The 21,927-nt window shown below is 39.8% G+C and overlaps 1 protein-coding gene across 2 annotated transcripts in view; it reads right to left on the bottom strand.

Moving 5' to 3' along the window:
• Positions 1–21,599, bottom strand: part of LOC134221141 (beta-TrCP) — a 154,465-nt gene extending 132,866 nt beyond the window's left edge. Inside the window, exons 1-2 of one of the 2 annotated variants that reach the window (XM_062700330.1) lie at positions 21,252–21,599; positions 14,394–15,128 (exon numbers count right to left, since the gene is read on the bottom strand). In XM_062700330.1, the coding sequence (XP_062556314.1) occupies positions 14,394–14,456 (63 nt within the window). In that variant the 5' untranslated portion in view covers positions 14,457–15,128; positions 21,252–21,599. The remainder of the gene's footprint in view (positions 1–14,393; positions 15,129–21,251) is intronic. The other variant, XM_062700331.1, reaches the window with a different exon arrangement.
• Positions 21,600–21,927: the final 328 nt, after the last annotated feature.

Genomic DNA, 21,927 nt, shown 5'->3' with positions numbered 1-21,927 from the left:
AATTTAGCAGCTCACAAGCATAAACACGAATTGAATTAGCGATTTGGAGGATACGGTTGGCTTCGAATTTAAAATAAACAAAAATATGCGGAAGTGAAGGTGGATCGATACTTGATGAAGCTACTTAGCGGATAGAAAAAAAGGTAAATCGGGTCAATTATTGACTACCATTCGCATTCCATTTATTATGACTAATCCAATGTTAGCTACGCTAACATAGTGTTTTGAGGTAAATTACATTTTTGGGCCACTTGTCATAAGACGAGTTTGTACAATCCCATTGAATTCCACCACTTAATTGTATCTTGCCAGATACGTATTTCGACCTCAACAGTAAGGCCGTCTTCAGTGTCTCGTACTTGACTCGACTTGGACGGGCCACTGAGACGAGACAGTGAAGACGGCCTTACTGTTGAGATCGTAATACGTATCTGACAAGATATAATTAAGTGGTGGAATTCAATGGGATTGTACAAACTCGTCTTATGACAAGTGAAGACATTCCACTAAAAAGCTCAAAATAATTTTCTTTACATTTTTGGGATTATTCATTTCTATTTTTTAATCGATGGTGTTACTATAATAATGGGGATCGCCTATGAATGCTTACCTAGAGTTCATTGCTTGTATCAATAATCTGTTTTTTATTCAAATATTTGTGTATATTTTTTTTTTTTCACTTAGCGTTTATTTGAAGGCTCAAGCGCTCGAAGGCATAACGGAGCCGAAAGTCAATTGAAATTTTATTACAATTTCATCTTTTGCTTCTTATGTTCTTATGTTAGTTTTGGGGAGCCAAAAAGCTCGCGGCTTGGTCGAGGTTAAGGAGTACATACAAAAAAAAATGGATGGGATTGGGGCTTGGGATTATATTGGTGTCCGTAGGTAGCGTTGATGCAGTCTTCCCATGATGATTGGTGTGGTTCAGAACAGGGACAAACTGCAATTATACAAGCAAAACGTTTCTACCGAGCGGAGTGGGAGAATACAAGGTGGACATGGCCCTACGAATGGGGGGGGAGGGAATCAAACAATGACGTTGATGCGCTTCAAAAAATTGTGAACAAGGGCCATGTAGTCAATATCAAGCTTTCCCAACACATCTCTAATGTCCTCATTTTCTGGTTTCCCTCGGGCCCGGAGGGATGCATATAAATCGGACCTGGCAATACCGTATTCGGGGCAGTTCCAGACAACGTGATTGATGTCCTGATAGCCTGCCCCACAACCGCATCGATTGCTGTCTGCGAGTCCTACTCGATAGGAATGCGCGTTTAGTGAGTAGTGGTTGGACATTAGACGACACATTACCTTAATAAAGTCTCGGCTAAGGTCCAACCCCTTGAACCAAGGTCTTTTCGAGACCTGCGGGAGAATGGAATGTAACCACCTACCCAAATCTCCTTCATCCCATTTTCGTTGCCAACTGAGCAAGGCTTGTTGACGAGAAATCGAAAAAAATTCGTTAAAGGTGATTTGACGCTCGTATATATCACCTTCCATAGCGCCCACCTTGGCAAGTGAGTCCGCTCTCTCATTACCCGGGATCGAGCAATGTGAAGGGACCCATACCAAAGTGATAGTATACAAGCGATTCGATAGAGCACTCAATATGGATCGTATTTCGCTCAGGAAATACGGTGAGTGCTGTACCGGTTTCATTGAACGTATAGCCTCTATTGAGCTGAGACTATCCGTAAAAATGAAGTATTGATCAGAGGGAAGAGAGGCAATTCGCTCCAATGCGTAGTGTATAGCTGCTAATTCTGCAACATATACGGAACAAGGATTTTGAAGTTTTCGAGCGGCGCTATGCAATTCGTTGAAGACACCAAATCCAGTGGATTCATTTATTTTGACCCGTCGGTGAAAAACTTTTGACGCAACTGACATGGCTGTATTTACTTGTGAAAATTGGTGGTATACACTCCATTCGGAGAGGATCTGGAATTCCATGGATCTCTTCTCTCATGGTCAGATCAAAAGCTACAGAAGAACTGGAGGAGTCTAAGAAGCAACCATGATGGGGAACATTCGAAGAAGGGTCAATCTCCAGGCTCATGTACCAGTAGTACAGTGTCATAAATTTTGATTGGAAGTTTCGTTCGATTAGCTTCTCAAAATTCTCAATTACCAATGGATTTAAAACCTCACACCGAATGAGGAATCTGAACGATATTTCCGCGATGCGATCTGATAAAGGAAGTACTCCCGCGAGTACCTCTAAGCTCATTGTATGAGTCGAGTTCATACAGCCTAGCGCGATGCGGAGGCAACGATATTGAATGCGTTCGAGCTTCAATATATGATTTTTCGCGGCGGCTTGAAAACAAAAACTACCGTATTCGATAACCGACAAGATCGTTGTACGATATAGCTTTATCAGATCTTCCGGGTGGGCTCCCCACCACGTACCGGTAACTGTCCGCATGAAGTTGATTCTTTGTTGGCATTTCTGATACAGATGTCTAATGTGCATTCCCCAGGTGCCTTTCGAGTCGAACCAGACCCCTAAGTATTTATGTGAAATGCCTTGAGAGATTTTCTTACCCCTAAGATGAAGCTTTAATTTTGCTGGCGTATGCTTCCTAGAAAAGACAATCAGCTCAGTTTTCTCCGGAGAGAATTCGATACCCAGCTTTAAAGCCCAAGTAGACAAATTGTCCAGAGTATCTTGCAATGGTCCTTGCAGATCGCCCGCCCCTGTTCCTGTAACGGAGACAACAGCGTCATCCGCAAGCTGTCTTAACGAGCAATTCCCACAAGACATCCATCGATGTCTTTAACATAAAAATTGTAAAGAAGGGGACTTAAACATGAGCCCTGGGGGAGACCCATGTAACTAATTCTTGAAGTTGTTGAGTTTCCATGAGAAAAACTCATATGTTTCTCAGACAACAAGTTGTACAAATAGTTGTTTAGTGTTGGTGAAAGCCCACACTCGTGGAGTTTGTCTGAAAGGACGTCAACGCAAACTGAGTCAAAAGCCCCCTTAATATCCAAGAAAACTGAACCCATTTGTTCTTTTTGAGAATAGGCCAGTTGGATTTCTGTAGTAAGCAATGCAAGACAGTCGTTCGTTCCCTTGCCTCTGCGGAATCCAAATTGAGTATCTGATAGAAAGCCATTTGATTCGACCCATCGGTCGAGCCGATTGAGAATCATCTTCTCTAACAGCTTCCGTATACACGACAGCATCGCGATTGGACGGTACGAGTTATGATCCGAAGCGGGTTTATCGGGTTTTTTGATAGCGATCACCCTCACTTGTCTCCATTCATCCGGAACAATGTTGCTTTCCACGAATTGATTAAATAAATTCAGCATGCGCCTCTTCGCGACGTCTGGGAGGTTTTTAAGCAAGTTGAATTTAATTCTATCCATTCCTGGAGCGGTATTATTACATGAAAGGAGAGCAAGTGAGAAATCAACCATCGAAAATGGGGCGTCCATCTCGCGTGCGAACCGTTGAATTTTGACGGAATCCGGACACACTTTTTTGGCGAAAGCGAAGATCCATCGAGGGAACTTTCCTATCTTCGTTAATCGATGACGCGTTACGCATTCTTCTCCCGACGGCCCAAAGTGTTTTCATCGACGTTTCGCGCGAAAGACCATCAACAAAATGGCGCCAATAACCGCGTTTCTTAGCATTCGCAAGACTCTTAAACTTACGTTCAAGAGAGGCATAACGATCGTAATTATCTCGAGTACCACGCTTTCGATAGTCCTTGAACGCGTTGGACTTTTCCCGATAGACTTTAGTACACTCTTCATCCCACCAAAGAGGAGAAGGCGGACGGCGACGTATTTGAGATCCCGGTATAGATCGACGCTGTGATTGAACTGCGCTGTCTAGGATTAGCCCGGAGAGAAACTGGTATTCTTCCAGCGGAGGAAGAATATCGATCGAATGCTCACCGACGATGATCGCCTCGGTGTATCTTCCCAGTCAATGTGTTTCGTGAGGTCGTGCGCAACGTCAATCTGGCGAGACTGATACGATCCATTGGTGATTGAGATTTCGATAGGCAAGTGATCACTACCATGGGGATCTTGAATTACTTTCCACGTACAATCCAATGTTAGTGAAATCGAACAGATTGAGAGGTCAATTCTACTTTCGAGTCCTGAAGGTGCCACACGTGTTGCTTCTCCGTTATTTAAATATGTCATATTGAAGTAGTCGCACATGTCGTAAATCAACGAAGAACGGTTGTCATCGGTAAGTTCCCCCCAGGCCGTACCGTGTGAGTTAAAGTCTCCTAGAATCAACCGTGGCTCAGGCATAGCGGAGCAGATTTCGTTAAGATCTCTGCGTCGCATAGAAGCATTCGGCGGTATATACACAGAAGCTATGCTGAGGCTTTTTCCTCGTATGGTGACATGACATGCGACTACCTCAGTGCCTGTCATCGAGGGAAGATCTATTCTGTAAAAGGAGTGGAGCTTGTTGATCCCCAAGAGCACCCTCCATATCCATCTCCTCGATCTAGGCGAATAATGTTGAAATCGTGGAAAGAGAGAACTTTGTCTGGAGAAAGCCATGTTTCACTAAGAGCAAATGCGTCACAGCATGAGATGTGAACTAAAAACTTAAACGGATCCAGGTTTTCAAAATACTCCTACAGTTCCACTGCAGGACTACGATCTTATCCCCGACCTCGTTGGTTAAATTAGCCATCGAGGGATAAGATTGAATCAAGAACAGGCCATTTTGAAATCAATTGCTTCAATAAGGGTTTCACCAGTGAGATTATCATGTTGATAATGTTTCTCACTGCGGGAGAGATTTCTAGAGTATTGAAGATGAAATCCACAATCCCAGAAAGAGTCATTTTATCGGGTACCTCAACATGGTTATGTTGAACCGCCTGATGATTTTGTTGCTGATGTAAGCTTTCTGGGCAAAAACTGGAACAGCTGGGGTTTAGATGTTCCCGGAAGTGGCGGAAATTGCCAGCCGCAAACTTGAACCCCATAGGAGAAACTTTTTGGGGTTTCCCACCACTTGCTAATTTTCCAGGGTAGGGTCGAGTACTCTGTTCAACGACAGGAACATCTTGAGAAGCGTGTTGGCGTTTTGGCCTGCACCTTGCTAGCTTTCTTTTTGTCCCTGTTTCGATGACAGTGTATTCTTCACCGTCCCCAGAGTCTGAGCCTTGATCATCTAAGGGCAGGGAAGAGAAGACATTTGAGCTGGCGATAGAACGGGTTGATGGAACAGCGGCTGGGGCAAGCGTCTTCAGCATTTAACATTTCTGCATAGGATCGCCTTGACCGCTGTTTTATTGAGCGGGTTTGATGTTTCTCCCTCTCTATATATCGAGCACACGCAGTGAGTTCATGCGGAGCTTCGCCACAGCAGGTACACTTCGGCTGTTTACTGCAGAGACCCTCGGCATGCTGCTCACCGCATTTGCTACACAGTGGTTTATTGCAGCAGTAGGTCTCTATGTGACCATGACCAATCTGCTGGCACTTTTACAGTGCATTACGGTCGGTATATAGAGGCGCACTGGTAATCGAAGTTTCCTAGAACAAGGTGGTCAGGAAGGGCAGACCCAGAAAAGGTCACACGATACGAATCAGACGGTTTTTTGGTGCCATCATCTGGCACGTAATTCGTTTGTCTGACATCAAGAATGTGGACTGTTGGGACCGCTCGATTTTAAACCCCCAGTACCAGTCTTGATGTCAGCACATGTTAGAAACGGCTCGGTGACCACTCCTGCAATCTCGACTTTACTGCTTGCGATGTATACGTGATATTCCAATCGAAAGCGCTCGAAGGCAGCAATTCTGTTGGCCTGTTCACGATCACTTACAGTGACTCGTAACTTATTACGGCTTGGGGCATTCACTTCAATAATGCCCTGAAACGATTTTGCCAGATCTTTTTCGATTCGCAATTTGTTTAGCGGTTTACCTTTGGGCCGAAAGAAAACCAGAAATGGGCCCTTAGATCCGGGCGGGTACGCTTTTAGGCGGGGGGTCGCCGGGGGTGTTGATTCACTTGCCTGGTTAGTATCCATAGGATCAGGCAAAGGCAGGTTAAAAGTCCCAGGAGAATTAGAGTTGTTGACCGGTTTGTGCAAAACAGTTTCAGCGGGAGTTGAGCCGGTTTCGGCGCTATGTTCGCTTTGTGGTGGAAAGTTTCGCTCATTAAATTGCTCGTATTCCGGGGATGGAATGTAATCATCGTCAGAAATTTCGAATTGCGAATCACCCCCGCCTTTGTCATCAGTTTCCATTGCGGAGAATGATCACCGCAACGAAAAATAAAATGATTCCAATATCGAAACAAAGAGCACGCAGAATATTGCGGTTATTCCAACAAGAGGGAAAAAATAAGAAAGTGGCGGATAAATAAAATAAAAATAAAAAAGTTAGCGGGATAATGAATAAAAGATAAAAAAAATATAACGAAAAAAAAATATAACGAAAAAAAAATATAACGAAAAAAAAAATATAACGAAAAAAAAAATATATACGAAAAAAAAAATATGAAGAAAAAAAAATATAGTGAAAAAAAAATAATAACGAAAAAAAAATATAACGATAAAAAAAAGGACGGTAAAAAAAATAACTTTTATCTGATGAACTTTGGCACAGTTCCACTTGCCAATTCACTACCAGTTCACAGTTCCACTTGCCAATTCAACTACCAATTCACAAGATGCGAGAGACCGAAAACAAGAGGCGAGATATTTACCGACAATAACAGCCTTGTGTAGGTAGGTAGCGTACCGGTGTCGATGGCGACTCCTCTGCAGGCAGGCTTCGTCGTCGTACTGGCTGCTACGATGGGGACGGGGGCTTCTGTAGCAAAACGATTGCCGCACTTTCTGCTGCTGATGGTGATGCAGCTTTTGGAAGTTGCGACTTGCGATCCGGCAGGTTGTCGTAGCCGGAAGTGCCTTTAACAGACACACCGGAGGTCTCGGCCAGGGTGTGCTGCTTCCCAGTCACAGGGCACAAAACGCGTTTAAAAAACCTAGTGTAAAAACTTCTACTGAAGAAAAACGCTAGGAAAACTTCACGCGAGATGAGAGCAAAAAAAAACGAACTGCTCGCTTCTAACGAAGAACAGGGAATCTTGTGTATATTTCTTTTTTTTTTTTTTTTTTTTCGAGAGTTGACCAGTTGTAGTCTTAATAGACTGGTATCTCGGCTGGGCTCTCCATGTGATACACAATACTAGCAGACGACTCAAGCTATGTTGCTCACTAGGTCACTGCGGCCTGGGTTTGTATTGTGATCATACCGGTACATTATTCTTTCTATCTACAGTCTGTCAATTATAAACCGAACAAATAATGGAAGCTCAACATGTACATAGATGTTTTCTGAATAAGTAGTTAACATGTAAATTTAATTATTAGTTACTTGGAGCCGACATTCAATACCTAATAGTAGTCTATGTTGACAACGGGTTGCCATTTCCAAGTAACAATTTCGAATAAAGATGTATTGATATCATTCTGATAGGGTAGTTTCAAAATAGATTAATTTAAGTACTATTGTAATAAATGGACACATTGAAGAGCTTCCCTTATTTTAACACGGTTGAGTATCGGATGTTTGTCAATACGTCGTCGAGTTAATTGTATCCTATCAGTGACAGTAATGTCATATGTTAAAGTTTCAGTAGTCTAATAGTGATCATTATACAAAATTTCTGTCCAGTTGTTCCGTAATTGCTTTTTTTTGTCAAGTTCTATTCCCTTTTCTAATATTCAAACCTTTATTATTTATTAACATAATGATGTCTAAAATTCAGTTATTCATATTCAGGGTATACAATATTCAATATAATAGTGGATGAACGCATCATATGGTCTATCCTCATTTCCGTAAGTGGTCAAGTTATTAGTCTTGTAGCAATAATAGTGGTACTAGTTATTCTCTATCTTGTGAGTGCTCAATTAACTATTCTAAACAGAACTCTGTCTCTTGTCTTTCTGTCCACCGATGGTCATGTATTTATTTTCGTTTTTATTATTTATTTGATATCATTAAATTTCAGTCATTTATTTTACTATCGGTCATTTATTTTATTATAAGGTAAAGGTCAGCGAATTTGTCTTAATACGAGAAACACTAAGTCATGTCCCCTATATATCCGCTAATTTTTCTAACTAACCTAATAGAAGGAAGAGAGAAACAGTTTTTTGCGTTGATCCATGCAGCTAGAGAGACTAAAATAAAAGATTATCGAGAAGATATAATAGATACATTCACTATCTCCAATGCCAAATTAGTAAATCTACAAATTCTACTTTTCACTACTAAAATTCTACTACAGCTATACGGGTACAAAATGAATTATTGTTAGCTACTACTACAAGTATAAATAGATGTATGCTATTTGGATAAGCGTTTGTTTCAGGGTCTTGTTAGTATTAGAGTTAGGTTAGTTAGACCCCTACTGAGCCCTGCCGGCACCTCCAAATTTACCAATAGGCAGTTGTTGTTAAATCGTGCGACACTAACCATTAGTTAACTTGGAGGCATGGTACTTCAAGTGTTTGGTATAACTGTTGACCTTATTTAAGTAAGATGTGATAAAAGTTTCTCTACGGAGCTTATTTTCAAACCACTACCATTAAAATAACGATATTCTTGTGAAGGAGATATAAAAAATGGAAAAATATCTTAATTTTTTAATTTAGTGTTGAACTTAACCTTTGTTTGAAAAAAGCACTCTATTAAACAACAAAAATAAAAATAAAATAAAAATCTTTTTAAGACACTTGAAATATCAACGTCAAGCCCCTTATCCATGGACAGGGCTATTCAAATATTTGTGTATATATATATTTCAAGACAAAAAAAATGTATTCACTTGAACCAAAGCAAAGATATTTTTAACAATGATCATGTTGGCTATGATGTGCGAGATTCAAACCAGCAAATCAGACCAGGCCCAATGGGTTATATATGACCAGAAAGAAGAACGGCTGTATAAAATCACACAATGGGTGAAGGAGAACAATCTCTTCTGTAATGTTGTACAACTCTTCTTCATCTAAGAACTTGGCTACAGACCTACAAATCAATGAGCGTAGGTAGCGATGAACTTCTAATTTCATATGTAACTTCATGTGGAATAACTTCATTCGGTTCGCATTTGGTGGTTAATCATCTTTTTAAATGTTTGAATGTTAGGGGGCGACGGGGTAATTTGGCCACCTTAAGGAAAATATGTTAAACATGATTTTAATCAATACATACATTAATTAACAGCTTCCAATGGAAATTCAAATTCAATGTGTAAGAATTCATTTGTCCATGAGTACGGTAGAATAACATAACATTCTATATTCATTTAAGTCAAAATATTGATTTTTTTTTTACCAAACTAAAAGCTGATGGGGTAATTTGAGCAACCCATCGGGGTAAAATGAGCAGTTGTTGTTTTATTATAAACTAGCAGACCCGACGAACTTCGTTTCACCTAAAATTGATTTATTCTCTGATTAGTTCTCCAGTTATGCAGAAATTTCTGTCTCACTAGTATGGGGTCTACAACCATCTTAAGAACCTTCCCCGGCCCCAAAAACATCTGTATGCAAAATTTTCACGCTGATCAGTTCAGTAGTTTTGGAGTCTATAAGGTTCAGACAGACAGAACTTCATTTTTATGTATATGGAAGAAGAAGATTAAGAGAGTTTCTGGTTTCATTTTTTTCCAACTGGCCCAAATTTGTAAATCATCTACATTTCTCGGGAACTTTTTCAAATCGGCGTATGTAACATTTTGATCAAGCTGAGAAAATGGGCTTGGAAGTTTTCAGGTTTTGTTTTTATTCCTATTTAGAAACTAAATTTTTTTATTGCAATTGAATTCACCTCAACGATACATTATGAAAAGGTTCATCGTCACTGACTCTGAAATCTGCACTGCGTGTGAACATTTCAGTTATTTTGATAAAAATATATGTTACACCGTTCTGCAACAGATAAATCACATACGTCGTTTTGATAAGTCAGCATGACCGAGGTCATGCTACTTTCGTCGAAATGTTACGCTGCATTGTTGATACGTCGAAATGTTGCGTCAAGTTGAAAATGTTTCATGCACATGCAACAAAAAAATTGCAACACTTACAACACGACGTAACAATATTTGCTACAGAATAATAACGTAAAATGTTTTTCTTAACGAAAATCGGAATATTCAAGCAACATGCTTAATTTTGAAATCAGTGATGAAAAAGTACAAGCAGACGCTCGTTTTAAACTATTTATTTGTTCGAAAACACTTTTTAAAATACATTTCCTGCTAAGCGGTGTATGTACAATAACAATATTTTCAACAATGATGTTACACCGTTTTGCAAAAAAAAAGATTTACATTTTAAATAACACATAAAGATATTCACATTTTTAGATAAATTTGATGCCATATGCTGTTGAAAACGGGTTTGTTTACATTTTGCGACATACGCCGTTTCAAAAAAGTACCCGAGATTTAGTAACGAGTTGAACATCATCGGTTCTTTGACAAATCCTTACGCTTTTGCCATTGATGTGGGCTCTGGCGACCTCAAAGCCAATTGAGGGTGTCGTCTACATTCTGCTTTGCGATTGAACTGATGCGAGATATGATTTTTTTCTGCCTAGTGTAGTGAGTGAGTGCATAAAGTGCGCTTGACTATTTCCAATAAGTATCGCATAAGTTCTAAGTTCTTGCGGCCGGGAAAACACGGTATTGATCAGCATCATAGTTTTACAAATGTCTTGTTCCGGAAACTTCAAGTACCGGTTCAAAGTTTAGCGTAGAATACGATATTCAATTGCAGATGTTTTTCGAAGATCCGTGTTAGTTTACTGCTGTTATTGACGCCAGAGGATTTGTCTGTGGCCACTGTTTAGTTTTACCGATATTTTTGTAGCGCCGAACCATCATTTTTTAAATTTCTAATACAACCGCACAGAAATATATGACCGGCTTCGCCAGTGCCAATGTAAACAACACTGAAAAAATAGGTTATGGTCCAATTTGACATGGCGATAACACTCATCCATAGGGGTGCTAATTTTATTCCGATTGAGAAGTATATTTCCATTTGTGTTATTTTTGTTAAAAAAAAACAGATTAATCCACCTAGCGGTGATAGTGCCTTTCTCGTTACTTTCGAGTGAGTAATTTCTACGCACTTTTGGTATAAAAAAAGTATTTTGGCCAAAACTTCTGAGCCCATAGTCCGATCCGGCCAATTTTCAATAAGAAACAATGGGACATGATTCTGCATCGAATGCAACTTGTTGCGAGCAAATCGGCTCAGGGTAAGTGCCGAAAAACGAGTGAGATTTTTTCTTGTAAACAAAATATTTTGGCCATAACTCCGAATCCCATAGTCCGATTCGGCCAATTTTCAATACGAAACAATGGGACAAGCCGATATTCAATACCTAACAGCAGTCGATGTTGACAACGCGTGGTACTGATGCCATGTCCAAGTAACACTTTTGAATGAAAATGTTCGTTTCACAATACATTAATTCAAATACTAGCATTAACATTGTTACGGTGTAGTTCATAGATTGGACACTAGTGATACTCATGTTTTACTTTTGAGATCCTTATCTAGAATGCTATCAGAAATCAAGAAGGGGAGTGGTCCTTGATTCCAGTCTTTAAGAAAAATAACAAAAGCATGAGGATTACTACTCCTGGCTACGCCCATCTTCACCGTTACTAGGGAGAGGAAGGAAGTGTTGATGTGGTACTTACTTAACGAGAGGCCACCGACTTAGCGACAGCCTCATAAATACCATGGAGTTGAATAATGAGGAAGGTATTCGTTGGGTCAGGATTTGCCTGTAGCTGACAATGTAACCGTGGCAGATCTCACCCCGTAACACACCACGTAAAGAAGTCTACCCAGTGTTACGGGTCACAATACATTAATTCAAGTACTAATGCAATAAATCAATATATTAATCTAAGAGCTTCCGTTATTTTAATGTGGTTGAGAACGGATGTTTGTCAATATGTCATCCGGTTAATAGTATCCTATAAGTTACAATCATGTCATTAGTCCAAACAATGTTCACGAAATTTCTGTCCAGTTGTCTGCAATTTTATTGTTATAGTCAAGTTCTACTACACTCCTCAATTTTCAAATAGGTAAAATTCAGATATTCACATTCATGGTATCCAGTATTACTTGGACTCATTGTAGATACGTATTTTGACCTCAACAGTAAGGCCGTCTTCAGTGTCTCATACCTGACTCGACTCGAGTCAAGTACGAGACACTGGCGGCTGCCTTACTGTTGAGGTCGAAATACGTATCCTGTCAAAGGTACAATAAAGTGGTGGAACTAAATGGAATAATACAAACTCCTCTTATGACAAAAAAAATATAGTCCCTTATTTTTTAAAATTTCATTTGATTCGATCATTTTCCATTTATTTTGTTGTAAGGTAAAGGTCATCCCATGACTAGTCAAGAAACAATAAGCCACGTCCCGCTATGTCCACTAATTTCTTTCTATATAGAGTATGTTTTATCTTTACGAAACCTAATTAAATGAAGAAAGAAACAGGAAGGAAGAGGGAAATAAAAAGATTACTGAAAAGTAACAACAAATACCTACATTCATCACCTCTTATGCTAAATTGGTATACATGTTTACAAATTCTACTTTCTACTTGGACGGAAATAAAATAGCGATATATAACAAAATAGTAATTTTGCTGAATAAAATAAAATGTTAGCCACGCTTGTATAAAGAGAGGAATTTTCGCCATTCGTTAAGTACTGCAGAAATGCCACGAATACAACGTGCCCACACATCATCTATTCATCGACTTTAAAGCCGCATATGATACAATCGATCGGGACCAGCTATGCCCTGAGGAAGCCTACATCAGACTGAAGAGGGAAGCCAAGCGGATTGGACTAGTCATCAACACGTCGAAGACGAAGTACATGATAGGAAGGGGTTCAAGAGAAGACAATGTGAGCCACCCACTACGAGTTTGCATCGGTGGTGACGAAATCGAGGTGGTAGAAGAATTTGTGTACTTGGGCTCACTGGTGACTGCCGAAAATGATACCAGCAGAGAAATTCGGAGACGCATAGTGGCTGGAAATCGTACATACTTTGGACTCCGCAAGACGCTCCGATCCAATAGAGTTCGCCGCCGTTCCAAACTGACAATCTACAAAATGCTCATTAGACCGGTAGTCCTCTACGGACACGAGACTTGGACGATGCTCGTGGAGGACCAACGCGCACTTGGAGTTTTCGAAAGGAAAGTGCTGCGTACCATCTATGGTGGGGTGCAGATGGCGGACGGTACGTGGAGGAGGAGAATGAATCACGAGTTGCATCAGCTGTTGGGAGAACCATCCATCGTTCACACCGCGAAAATCGGACGACTGCGGTGGGCCGGGCACGTAGCCAAAATGTCGGACAGTAACCCGGTGAAAATGGTTCTCTACAACGATCCGATGGGCACAAGAAGGTGAGGTGCGCAGCGGGCAAGGTGGATCGATCAGGTGGAAGATGACTTGCGTACCCTCCGTAGACTGTGTGGTTGGCGAAGTGTAGCCATGAACCGAGCCGAATGGAGAAGACTCTTATATACCGCACAGGCCACTTCGGCCTTAGTCTGAATAAATGAAATAAATGTGAATCAATCACACACGCACAGAACAAGCTTCACTAGCTCCGAAAAAAAATTCACTATCGATCATAAGGGAACCCCAGTTAATTTTTGGTTTGGTATCTGAAAGCGCGGTCCCGGAATGAAAAAATGAGATTTTTCCAAACTGACCAATGACTAAAAATGTCCAGGACACAATACAAACTTTGACGTTCGATTGCAAAGCCCTGTTCCAACGTGGCTTTTCAATCCAAACCCATAGTTTGTATGGAGTTCTGGGAATGGTCAGTCTGGAAGAAGTTTAAAATTCACAAAATTTCGCAAATTTCTACCTAACAACTTCACTAGCTTGTGCTTCAAAAAGGCAAAAGGCAAAAACAACAGTTCTTACTAATAAACAAAATTATCATATTTTTTAATCCCTTTTCCAGGTTTTCAAATACGTATGTTAAAGAATAAAGATGAATGCAAAACCACATAGGTATAAAACATCTCTAACTCTCATTCCCTAAGCCGTGTGCACTCAAGAAGCACCGCCGCAGCAGGAAAGCAGAAACCTGTTTGTCCACTTTGACCGATTAGACCTGCATCTCGAAAGTAGGCCTCCCACAAAGCAGCAATCTACCCAGCACAAAACTGGATTCTATGTTGGTCTAACGCTCGGTCTGCACAATTCAATGATCTTCATGGGTTTCGCTTTATCCTCGCGCGAACTCCTACAACAGTATCCCTGAAATTCCTTAACGCTTAAAATGGGGGGCCTTACCTGTGGGCTGCTGTTGTTCGTCGTAGTGTCGTCCATAATTTTATCGGTCTCCATTTTTATCATTTCGGTGCTGCTGCTAAAGCTGCAACTGCTGCTAATGCTCCCGTTGTCTTCTATTTTGACCGGTTTTGTATTCAATGATGGGGCGGCTGTTGATCCCGGAGTTCTAGCCTTGAAGACTAGTTGTTCACCACGATTTGCCGAAACAGATTCGTACCACGGATAATCTAAACTTGCAAAACACTATTCCTCACTAACCGTACCCTCAGAGGAATCACTCTTGCTCTCTCACAATATCTATCAATGTGGATTGGTGTATCGACGACGATGATGGGCTCTTTTTGGACAAACTTGGAATCTACTTGCCACCGGAGCACAGCAGAGCTTCTTCACAAAACACACAGCTCTTCCACAAACACCAATGCAACACTGAGGGGGGCACCGTTTTATTTTTTTCTTTGCTTCCTTTCCTTTCGGAATTCACCGAGGCACGCACACAGGGCAATCCTCGCTCAATCTGCTTCTGCAGTGGATCCACCGAACTTTTATAATTTTATCGAACACCACTTTCTAATATCAATCGTAAATACACTATGATGGATTACAATTTGCGAACTGCCTTCATCTCCGTTCACGGCCAGATGTTCCCGAATCACCTATTCATGTTTTACTATAATCCTTGGTGAGCTGTAAGCACGAAATGATAAATTTGACGGACGACTGCACGAGAAAAACCTGCAAAACAGAAGAGCAGACGAAACATCAACCGTTGTAGCGTAACATATCAGAAAGGTTTATAATATCATGCACAGAATATGGTCGGGGTTCTGCAATAGAGGTAATAAACTATAGACGAATCCAAGTAAAAATAAGAAGAAGACACACGACGGTGTTAACTTTGACAGATCCTACAGTACAGCATAGCCCTCTCCATCCCCATTGGTGTTGGTGCTGTGTTTACAAAATTTTCCTTTGTTTGCTGTTAGAACTGTCATATTTTTCTTGTTTGCTGTTAGAAAACAACAAACAATGCGTGGAAACACTAAGAAAAATATCGCAAATTTGAACTAGATATCAGGTGAAAATGATAATTTTCATTTTGATTCAGTGTGCAGCAAAAAAAAATTCACTCTGTGATAGTGTTGGTAAAATCTACTTGGAGACCTCAATAGGGAGATAATTTTAAAATGCTTATAATAAATTCTAGATAAATTGTAATTAAAATCTGATTAATGTAGGGTACGGAAAAAGTTCTGAATTACATATTCTGAAGCTTATCTCAATTTTTTGAATATTTTCCAAAAATGTATCTATCATACAGTTCGGAACTTTTTCCGTATCATACATCAATCAGATTTTAATTACATTTTGTCTAGAATTTATTATAAGCATTTTAAAATGATCTCCCTATGCTCAGCTGTAGGATCTGTCAAAGTTAACACCGTCGTGTGTCTTCTTCTTATTTTTACTTGGATTCGTCTATAGAGGACGCTTGTCGCTGTCGTCACTGGCGAAACATCTTTTGCTGGCGAGGATAGGGCACTAAATGTCAACAAAGGAAAAATCAGAACGTTTTGACAGATAGATACCCAACATGTTTGGGACGATAACAAAGGGAACCGCAGCGACAATCGTCCTCTATAGTTTATTACCTCTATTGGTTCTGCCAAACAAAAGATATTTTAGTTACCAGATAAAGATTGTCGCTTCGGTTCCCTTTGTTCTGCTGTCTGAAACATGTGTGGTACCTAACTGTCAAATCGTATGTATTTTTCCTTCATTGACATTTAGATCCCCTATCCTCGGACAGCGACGACAGCGACAATCTTTATCTGGTAACTAATATCTTTGTGCCAAACGGCCAAACCACACCAAGCGGCTTTTTGACTAACTTCTCATCTGATACTTAGTTGGTAAAAGGAAAATGAAAATCGTTTTATATCAGTTTATACATAAATTTATTGTTTAATATTCTCAGTTATGTTATGGGGGGATATCCGATGCGATGTGTGTGACATTTGCTGCAATTTGACAGAAGACCCGGCCAGATGGTCAGACTAGAGTCCTATAATATAGGACCTATATCACTGTATATAGTCACTGTAAGTCAGACTATATAATAGAGGTAGTAGACGATTGTCGCTGCGGTTCACTTTGTTCTTGTTCCTAAACATGTTGGGTACACATTTGTCAAAACGTACTGATTGTTCCTTTGTTGACATTTAGCGCCCTATCCTCGCCAGTGACGACAGCGACAGTCTTCCTCTATAGTTTATCAGCTCGATTTACTAAATAGTGGAATATGTAGCTAGATAAATCCTCTGTCTCCAAACGAACTGTCAAACGTGTCTCCAAACGAGCATGATATCACGATTTCAATGAAAATATTAAAGGGTGTGATGTCATATGCGCCTGGTACATGGTCAAACAAAAGAACCCAACCATGCTTTCGCTCGTCTATAGATTCCACTATCTATAGGGCAGATTAAATCAGGGGGAGAAGATGGAACAGTGAAGCCCTACCCCGACATTTGCGACATCTGGATTTGGTTCTAAAATGTAAACAGTGTCAATAATTCTCTACCACCTTTTTGTTATGGCGAGGCAACTTTTGTTTTCGACATTTTATCAAAACCAAACGCTCAATCATGCAACAATGTAACGATGTGGTACACACCCGTTTGGTACACACAAATTTGAGTAGTTCCACTTTTAACGAAAAATGAGTAACATTTCAGTGGGAAAAAAAGAGACGGCAATACAATTTTACTCAGTCTCTGAGTGATTTGAAACGGGCGTGTATGCTTGAGATACTTGCTTGATTATAGCGACTCGAAAAATAATTTATTTGCAGTAACTAACCAAACATAAATATGTTCACATTAACGATTGCGTCCTAATAACGATTCTAAGCTTCGATACAGAGTACACGCACACTGTTCACCAGGGACAGGCGTACGGGCCCTTGGATTAGATGGTTCTTCATCTTCCTAAATGGATTAATGAAAAAGCAAAATTTGCCGCTATGAAACGAGTAGATAGCGCAACCGTAGACCAGTTCCTTCAAAACCTCTCGCATGTTAACCTACATATACAGTAGCGACTTTGTTTTGATACGGTGAGTGCAAAATGAGTTACCTAAAATAATCCATTGTTCATAGCAATCAGCTTAATCACCAACACTAATGTCACTGTGTAGGATGTATAAAATATAAGTGGGTGGTAATCCTGTTGCAGCAAAACGATTACAAACACTTCTGCAGGAATACAGCGGAATCACGCACACTTTTATTTATTTGCAGAACTCAATATGTAGCCGACTCTTAACTATGATATTAGCTGAAAGTTTTTGATGCCAACCAATGCATAGATTAGTAGAAATGGGTTAAGTAGTCATATGGCTAATGCTTCTGGCTCATATGCAAGAGATCGTGGGTTCAATCCCAGGTCCTTCTATTCTTCTACTTTGTATCTTTATTTAAATTTCTCATGTTCTAGCAATCGCTAGAACTGGAAATGGACGAAAAAAAAGCTCGTACGCTACAATCCAATTAGGAATTCCATTGCTTTCTCCTATCTATCACATTTTGCAGCTCTTAACCAAGGCGAACCTCTGCCCCTCGAACCTGACCCAAAAAATCCAATAAGTTCCGCATGAACTCGTGGCAAGTGCAGAGGTATATCCGACTTGAAGTGGGTGAATGATTTCCTTCCCTTCCCTACATTGACTTGCATTCTAACGTGAGCTCACCCGTACCTGTACATTGAAGATGAGTGGCTAATCCCAAGCAAACATCGGTAATTCGCTGTGCAAGAACAGTTGATCTGGTCATAATCGAGTAGAGTAGTAACTATTTTTTGGCATTTTATGCTTAACATCCTTTATGCCTAACGTCCTTATACCTGACACGGGATATACCCGAGATTACTATTGTTGCTCTTGTTCGCTAGTTTGTTCTAGTTTGTGACCAACATCTAGTTTCTTTAGACCTAGCAGCCAAGGTACCGGTACTATAAGTATCAAGCGGTCAATTTATAGCCTATTCAGATAACGCCATTTATGATCATAAATATCATGATAAACAACAACCTGATGCCATCCCCATACATTTAATTCTCTTTCTCCACTTTAACACGATATTTATTACGATAAATAATCTAATCGTGATCTGAGTAGGTTATTAAGCTTATTGAAGCATATTTTGGCAGAATTATTTAAATGATTACAGCGCCACTAGCGTTCTATTGCTTATGGCTTTACTGTAAAATCCTTCGGAAAACGTTTCGGGTATTCTTTTAAAATTTTTTGGGAACTCATGCAGAAGTATCTTGAGGAAAACTTTAGAAAACAGGAGGAGTTGGAGGAGTTTTTTCCGGATATTTTGCTTTAAAGAATTCTTTGGAAATTCGTTGAGAATACCTTTAGAAACTCCTTTGAAAATTTAATTCGGGATTCCTTCAGCTATTCTATCAAGAATTCCTTTAGCAAAAATTCTTCACAAATCATTTACACTTTTTTTTTCAAAAATCCCTTCAGGTGATTTCTTTGAAAAATCCTCCGTAAATTCCTTGAAAACTGATCCCGAAATTCCTTCGGAAGTTCCTCCAGGAATTGCTTTGAAAAATCCTAACTAATTTAGTATTTTTTTTAATATATTCCTAAAGAATTTCCGAGGGAATACTCAAAAGAATTTACAAAGCAATCCTTAATTGATTTCCCGAATAAATTCCTAGATTTCACCAAGAATAGCTTCGGAAAGTCTCAAGGAATTCTTTTGAAGATGGCAAAACGTTTTTTGCAGAACAACGATCCATAAATGTTTGCTACATTTTTAATAGATTTTTTTTAGAATTAATAGAATCAATTCAAATATTTGTAAGGATTTTTTTCATCTTTTGAGAGAATTTCACCCATGATCACTGGATATTGAAGCTTCCCTGAGCATGCCAGGAATTCCCTGATAATTCCAGGTTTTCCAGGTAGTAGACACCCTGTAAGTCATTAACTGTAGCTTATGCTATGGATAAGTGTATTTTTAAATGTGTTTTACTAGAAATTGGTTTGCTTCTGATAAATATATATCAAGTGGTCAAATTCAGCATGCATTTTTCCAGACAGCACTATAGTTTGACATTTTTCCTCAGTATCAAACAAAAATAAAAGCGCGCTATCAGTACACTGTTTGTCATAATAATTAATATTTGTCAAGTCAGCCTGATATCCATGTCGATTTCTAATCGGTTTGATAGATGTCCGGATCAACTTGACAAATATTAATTTTAGACCCCCTGTATAATTTTAGTCTGGTACATTTTACTGATTAAATAGGGAACTTCTTCTTCTTATTGGCATGACATCCCCACACTGGGACAGAGCCGCCTCGCAGCTTAGTGTTCATTAAGCACTTCCACAGTTATTAACTGCGAGGTTTCTAAGCCAAGTTACCATTTTTGCATTCGTATATCATGAGGCTAACACGATGATACTTTTATGCCCAGAGAAGTCGAGACAATTTCCAATCCGAAAATTGCCTAGACCGGCACCGGGAATCGAACCCAGCCACCCTCAGCATGGTCTTGCTTTGTAGCCGATTTTTTTTCTAGACGCTCTTATTTTTTTTTCAATTTTGCAAAATAGGGCACTGCTCGGACTGCTTTATCACTTTCTCACTGCAAAGTAATTAGAAAACAACAAGGCCACTACATATATTCAACATTTACATTTACTGGCCTTGCTTTCTAACTTTCATAAAGAACGAAAGAGAAAGAGATTCGTCCGTGCAGTGCCCTATACTGCCTGTAACCGCATAGTTGTCCCACCTTTGTTGGGTTTCCTATTCATATGGGACATTTATGCGATAACATGCAGGTACAATGCATGGCACATTTTTCATTTGGTATTCTATTTAGTTGGTTCATAAGGGCCGAAGTCGCAAATGTAAACAAATCGAGTTTATGTCATAGATCGAACCTCCTGGAAATGTACTATATGTAGCATATTCAAAATGGTACAAAATGTTGTTTTTTTGCTGAAAAAACAGAAAAATACAGAAGGGCGATATTACATTTCCGTTGGAATTTTTTTCTTGGTGCGATTGCGCCCCGTTTTCTCCATGGCAGCAAAACGGCTAAACTGTGTTTCATTTTTGCATTATGACACTTCGTTCTTGCATCAAAAACACATGTGAGCAAAAGGGCTAAACGGTACTTTGAAAACACAACGGGGCGATGCAAACAGGCGATATTGACTAATAGGTTGACAGCCGGACGTGGAATTTGGGCGAAAAGGATGTTGTTAAAAACATTATGGCGCATTTCTGAAGGGCGCAAGTGTATACTGTTAGAAAAAAGGACGACTAGTTCTTCAATCACATTTTCAAATCGAAATCAATCCTTAGCAAATTTTATTTATATGTGGCTTCAATGATTAGATATTGATGTATTTCATGCATACTATTAACATTTAAAATACCATCTACTTTTCGAATTATAATTGAAAACATGTCATGGAACATTCGAACCCATTTTTCCCCATTCGAGCTCATTGCGACATTGGCCCTTATGAAACAACTGTGTCGATATCACTATTCATAATGAGGCTTTTTTCAAATGTTACACTAGAATAGTTGACAGCCAGCGCCATCAGTGCACAACTACCACCTCAATTCTAGTTAGAATCGCGCCCGTGTTTGGCGTCGATTGCACAACCACATTCCAAAGAACTCCAAAGACGACGACTCCGACCATCACCTCTTTCATGAGAATGCATGAGTTCGGCCCAGCACGAATTGTGAAAGAAATCAATTTCAATCGAAACAGTGGAAAATTGCACTGAACTTGAAATCATTTACAAATTACCTTGTTCTTCTCTTCAGTACGCAACAGCACTCAAATCCTTCATTAAACGATCTTCGACAAAAAATATTTCATATTGTGTGTTCCCGAGACAAAAATGGACGGTTGTCGGGAAGCTATTTTCCTGAATCAACCTCTGGGCTTGAGAAGACACTTTCTGTTTTGTCTGCTTTTTGCGAGAGTGTAGCACCTAATTTTCCACTGAACAGGCAAACGCGATTTTTTTTCTTTCCGGAAATACGGATCACCAACGATTCTGATAACTCCTTAGCAAAAAGAAAACGCACCCACGAAGACGGATCGAACGAAACGAACAAACGAGTGCACAGCGCAAGTGACGTCAACGTACTGAATGAAGAGTTTCAACAGTGGTGAGTGCGGGGCAAACATCCACCACCCCACCCTATCTTTTTTATACGCCAAAGAAACTGTCATTCTGCCAATAAAATCTGCTTTATCGATCCTTCGTGTTCGAAATAGACTAACGCAAAATGAACTCCCCCCAGAAATTATGACGTTTGAGCGGGTCGCATAATGAACGCAAAATGAACTTTTGTTCGAGAAGACGACCCGCTCAAATGTCAAAATCCATCGAGTGAGTGAATTCGATGAACCCCTGCATAAGTCTTATATGTGTGGCACCAGTGGTATAAACCGTTTTGATATAAAGCGTCCCTCG

Source organism: Armigeres subalbatus, chromosome 3, assembly GCF_024139115.2.
Source record: "Armigeres subalbatus isolate Guangzhou_Male chromosome 3, GZ_Asu_2, whole genome shotgun sequence".
NCBI lineage: Eukaryota > Metazoa > Arthropoda > Insecta > Diptera > Culicidae > Armigeres > Armigeres subalbatus.
The sequence above is the reverse complement of the archived record's forward strand: the minus strand, read 5'-3'. Positions and strand labels throughout refer to the sequence as shown.